The sequence below is a fragment of the Pteropus alecto genome, unplaced genomic scaffold, assembly GCF_000325575.1.
Source record: "Pteropus alecto unplaced genomic scaffold, ASM32557v1 scaffold195, whole genome shotgun sequence".
NCBI classification, from domain to species: domain Eukaryota; kingdom Metazoa; phylum Chordata; class Mammalia; order Chiroptera; family Pteropodidae; genus Pteropus; species Pteropus alecto.
Window position 1 is genome coordinate 9,338,920 of NW_006438073.1, and position 5,694 is coordinate 9,344,613.

Below are 5,694 nucleotides of genomic sequence, written 5' to 3' on the forward strand. Positions count from 1 at the left end.
GCGGAGGTCTGCCTCCTCCCGGGCTCCACTCTGCTGTCCCCTCAGGGCCGTCCGCCAGCCCTCACCGCGTCCGTGCAGCAGCTGGCGCCCCCTCTTCCCGCCAGGGTGGCCCTGCAAGTTGAGAGTGCCCCTCGTGTGCCGCTGCCCGCAGCCAGCCTGGTTGTCAGGCCTGGTTGTCACCCCCACGTCGGGCAAGCGGGCAGAGCCGTTGCGGGTTTTCTTGGGGGAGCGTCACCTGCCCTTGGTGTTCATGCAGAGCGCCGTCCCCTCGGCAGGCCCCGGCGTGGAGGTGACCTGGTGTGGTACTCCGAAGGGCTCTGGGCCTCACCCCTGGGCGCCTCCGATGGCTCATCGCTGAGCCCACCTCCTCTCTGTGGCCTGCGCTCTTTACAGGGGGCACGCGTGACGCGGCGGGTCTCCCCATGCCAGCCATCGCCGTCAGTGTCTCGGCTCTGCGGCTGACGAGCCGTTTCCTCGTCTGTCTGTCGTCAGGAGAGGTGGTGGGAGCGAGGGCGAGGTGGGGGGCGGGTGCCCGTCAGGCCTCATGGTGCTGAGACCCTCGTGGCACAGCTCCGTGACTCGGCGTCCCTCCCTCGTGACGTCCCTGCTCTTAGGTGTTCTCTGCGTGCTAATGTCTCTGTCGAGCACATCACACACTTGGACCCCTTGGGTCAGCGCTGCCTGGGTGGGGGCGGCCCCCAGAGAGCTCTTCGGGCGGGCCGGACTCGAACCCAGGCCTCTCGTGGGCTGGCCGCGGCCTCTTCACACCTCGTGCTCTTTTTGTATTTTACGACTGTTGTTTAAAAACGTCAACAGTTAAAGACGGTAGTTGTAGGGGTTGGCTTTTCCTATATCCCACGACGTCAAGTATTTGGTTTTAATATCAAATGACATTGTAAATAGTAAACGTACAACGCAATTAAGATTCTTGAGTACTTGGAATAAAAGACTAGCTATTAACTGTTTTATGATAGGATATAACATTTTATTATTTCTTAGGTAGTTTATTTTGTTATTTGCTTTCGTACTATATGCGGTAAAATATTATTTCTGATCTTTGAGATTTCTTTTTCCATGACACAATATAATTCAGTAATGTAGTTCTTTGGAAGGAAATGTGCGTGTTTACTTGTAGATAAATCGTGAAATGTGGTTATGTAAATATAACATGTATCTTTTCTAAACTTATCAGGGACTGGAGAAGATGATGACTATGCTGATGATTTTAATAGGTAAGCGAAATAATTGGGCAACAAAGATACAAATTGTAAACGACTTCTAGACACAGGGAAGTAGAGCATAATCATATCGATGCTTCTTTTAGTGCATCTGATTCTCCCGTTCATAATGATCGAAGGTGAATAAAAGATAGTTAATCCCGAATTATACATTGGGCTTTGAGGCGTGGTTTTGATTTTCCGTTAGAATACGGAACATCTGTGTTATGCCCGGGGAACTCGGTAAGAGTGAGCTGAAGAACTGGCACCGAGGACCTGCTCTGAAGTCACTCAGACGCCCGGTCACCGGTGCACACATGCGTTTTCCTCATCTCTGTGGTGGGGTTTGCTGCATCAACTTCAAAACTGCCCTCTCGAATTACTGTTCTGATTCAGATGACGCTCCGTAACGTTTCGTTTCACATAACTTTTATATATATAATCTGTGCGCTAGCTGATAATTAATTTGGAAGTGGTATCTATGGTGGATAGGATTAGAATTTTTAGAGTCTGAGAATTTTATATAATTGAGGGGTTTTTTTTCAGTTGGAAATTTATGTTTATTTTTTAACAACGATTTATTATACAGTTATTTTTGAGAAGATGGAATGATACAGATAGAATTCTAGAAGCCCGGCTTTGCGTCTTTCTTGCTGTAGTGACGAGGTCGCGGATACGGGCCTTAGCTTCCTCGTCTGTTAGGGTCCCCTCCCTGCCACCCTCGCTGAGTTACTGTAGGGTCGAGTGAGAGAATACGTATGAAATTAATGCTTTGCAATACATTATTACATTTAAAGGGTTAAAGTAAATATTCGAAAGGTCGAAGAATGATAATTACTCTTTACACGTTTATCCTCAGTTCTTATTTTTCTTTTTCTTCCCTGAGATTAGTACGAGCCATCGCTCAGAAAAAAGCGAGCTAAGTATCGGTGAGGATATCGAGGAGGACCTTTCCGTGGGACTGGACGACGCCAACACCAGTGACAAAGTACGGCTGTGTGCATGTCCCATGGAGCGCTGTCCGCGCCCGTTCACTGCCTTGGTTTACTGTAAAGCTTCCGAAATTTACGCAGATTAGCAAAACAGTTGAAAATCATGAAGTTTAGGGCAGAGTTACCTGGTCCAAATCGAAAAAGAATGTTTTTAATGAATGTGTAAGATTGTCTTTGATTGTCGCTGAGGTGACAGCACCTGTGTGGAGGTGTTGGGGCACCCTGGGATGGGTGTAGGTGGCCACCCAGGCCATGACTGGACTCAGAATCGGGCCCTCTGCGGGATGGGTGTAGGTGGCCACCCAGGCCCCAGGCCATGACTGGACTCAGAATCGGGCCCTCTGGTGTGGACAGTCGGTACCGGAGGGCATTTGCAGAGAAGTCAGCACAGGTGACTGGCGCATGTGTGCGCCCGTGAGTGCGGGGCCGTGTGCGGGGCAGGCGCTGAACTCCCCGAGACAGGCAGCACCCGTGTGCTCAGGCGTGACGTTAGGAGTCCGTCCTGGAGCTCCGATCGGGCGTTTTTATTAGGCAGGGAGCAGAATGTGCTTAGGTGTGTGTTAGACGTGGACGGAAGGGAGCGTCTCGAGACCACGTGCCGGTGCCCAGAACGCGGGACCCCGATCCGGGACCCTGATCCTGCCTTCCAGGCCGTGGTTGCTCAGCCTGGAGACGAGTGTCGTTTCTCAGAGTGAGGACCGGTCTGAGTGCTGTGATGGTCATTCAGGCGGTTGCGTGCCGGGAGGAGGGGCCCCTGGGAGAGGCAGCATGTGATGACAGCCCCACGTGGGCCAGTGCAGTCTGGGCTGGGCTCTTACTCTGTCACGTGCCGTTTTCTTGGGCAGCTTTTAACCTTTGACCCTCAGGTTTCTTGCTCATGAGAGGGAAGTGTTAATGCCTGCCTCATGGGATTGTTTTGAAGTTAACTGATAATATGTCAAGAACTTTCTTAATTTCTGACACATGACACGGCCTTATAAAAATTTATTTCTCTTGCCTTTTCACCTATGTCATCCTCAAGAGGCCTGAAAATGTTGCTTTAAAGTTACCAGAAGAACTACAGAGGATTACTTTAACAGTCAGTTATTAATGTCGAGTTCAACTGTTGGTATTATCGCAAATTTCAAAATGAGAAAAAGAAAGTGAGGAAAAGAGATTTTGAGTATGACGCAGTTTGTAGAGTTTAAGATAATATTTAAATTCTAGCAATATATTTTAAAAATTCTTTGAGACTCTCTCTGCATTCTGACACTAATCTTTCCTTTGTTTTGAACAACAAAGCTTGACGACCTGACACAGGACCTGACCGTGTCCCAGCTCAGTGACGTTGCAGATTATCTGGAAGACGTCGCTTTCACGTGAAAGGAGGAAGTATTCCAATCCACAGAAGATGAAGGACTCCGGCCCGGGCCACTTGTTTTTTAGACAGTCGCTGCCGGAATGTCTGCTCCCTGTTGGTGCCTTGTGTTTCAAAAAGACTGCAGATATTTTAAAAAATTAACGATTCGTTATACTAAACAAAATACTTCCGAGTCGAGCCCACGTGTGGAAGATTTAATATTCTTAATTCCGTTTACCTACGCAGTTCTCTGTGGAAATTGATCGTACTCAGATTCACTGCAAGGAGCAAACCCACGCAGATGCCAGTATTGAAAGCACAGTGAGAGGTGTCAGCAAAGCTGTAGGTCCCCGCCACTCTTCGTGCGTGTGGCTTTGGCCACTTGGAGCCGGGGTGGACTTGGCGTCAGGTGGTGCTGCAGACAGGTGGCGAAGCAGCCTGGCAGCGCTGACACCGCCACCGTGTCGCACTTTCTTCCGTTTGGAAGGTTCGTTAGACCATTACGGTTGCATCAAAATCTGCCTGTGTGTGTGCTACTTGGTTCTGCTGGTTTTTAAAGAAATCTAGGGACAGTTAGGATTTTTCATTAATGCCGTTGTCCCTGACGGCATTTGTGGTTGCTGCCTCGTGTCCACGTAAGAAGCTTTAGTCACGGCTTCTCTTTGTTATAGCTCTAATTTATTATTTGTAAAGATGCCTTGAAACATACTGAATACCCAGATGTATCTGAAAGCATTAAGCAGTGCTTTCGTTTCAGATCTGTAAATCTTTTACGTTAAAGTCCAGATGGGACCATAGCAGTAGTAACGGCCTGAGACCAGACCCGTCTGCCGAGCTCGCTGCCCCGTGCGCAGCTTCACCGCAGCCCCGGAGAGCGCTGTCGGGAGCGGCGTTTGGGGCAGGCCCGCTGCTGCCGTGCTCGTGTGCGGTTTGGAAGGGACAGTTGGAAGCGACGCGTGCACGCTCAGATGTGAAAGTAAGGCTGGGATCGTCCGTTAAATTTTGTGATTTCCTTTATCAGTTAAATTATGGCTTTTTATTTAAAGTCGACTTTGTTAATAAAAGGAGCAAATTAGACCTAATTCATGGATCTCAGTAGGTGAGCAGACTCAATGGTTTGTGTAATGGCAGGTTTTCATCTTATATTAACCTCAGTTTTACAAAAATATTTGTGGGGCCCTGTTACGTGAAGGGAATGATGACGTAAGGATTAAGGTTACATCATGTTAGAATTCGAGTCCGTACAACTTAAATGCATGAGCCGTGAACGCAGGAGGAGGTAGGACACGTGGGCCACAGGTCAGCCCGCCAGGCGTCCCGTGTTGACCGTGAGCAAGCAGCTGTGTGACCATGCCTGTTGCTGAAAGCAACCAAGGCGCTTGTCACAAAACGCGTTTCCCTGGATGTCATCTGTAAGCGGCCGCTTTCTGTAGAGCATCATGGTTCTGCTCTGGCCTTCCGGGATCTGGGTTAAATGTGATTCATTTTTGTTATTTGATAGGAGTTGGATTTTAGTGAAATGACTTGGAAGTGTAGTAGAATGTGGTATTTTAAATTTGTGAAAACTTTTGACCGGTAGCATCTGACATTTACCATCTTCCTGTTACCCAGAGTCGGACCCCGGCGATCCCGACCATCAGGGAGGGTTTGGCGGGGGGCGGGGGACAGGAAACTGGCATCCGCACCGGGCACCTCTGATCGAACAATTTTAAATTAGTTCAAATCCGGCCGTGAAAACGTCTTATTTCCATGTGTGTTCCTTGATTAGGTAGGTTTTGAGTGATTTGTGTGTGTTTATTTTTAAGAGGTGCGTATTGAAACATTAACCGCTGAAATACATTTTCATGGTGAACTGTGTTTTACTGTGGAGTGTTTGAAGTGCTAGGTCTCATTTTATTGGTGGTAACTGAAAGTGAATAAAAAGCTCACACCTCTTACGCTTCGCAGTGTGTGACGGTCACCGAGCGTCCTGCCCGCATGTCCCCGTCCTGCCGCGGCCCCAGCGCAGCCCCGGCGCCCCGCTACCCCCCAGTCTGGCTCGTTTCCGCCTCGTCATCAGAGGCGAGCGCTCGCCTGTCCCTCTGCCACGTCTGCCCCTGTGCTCGCTCCCTCTCGCCACTGCCTGAAGGGGGCGCGCTCCTGCGCC

The 5,694-nt window shown here is 49.4% G+C and overlaps 1 protein-coding gene across 1 annotated transcript in view; it reads left to right on the top strand.

Moving 5' to 3' along the window:
• FGFR1OP (FGFR1 oncogene partner) overlaps positions 1 to 5,485 on the top strand; it is a gene marked incomplete at its 5' end in the record, with an annotated part of 28,198 nt that extends 22,713 nt beyond the window's left edge. Inside the window, 3 exons of the mRNA XM_025049060.1 lie at positions 1,193 to 1,232; positions 2,109 to 2,205; positions 3,491 to 5,485. Coding sequence (XP_024904828.1) covers positions 1,193 to 1,232; positions 2,109 to 2,205; positions 3,491 to 3,571 — 218 coding nt within the window. The remainder of the gene's footprint in view (positions 1 to 1,192; positions 1,233 to 2,108; positions 2,206 to 3,490) is intronic.
• Positions 5,486 to 5,694: the final 209 nt, after the last annotated feature.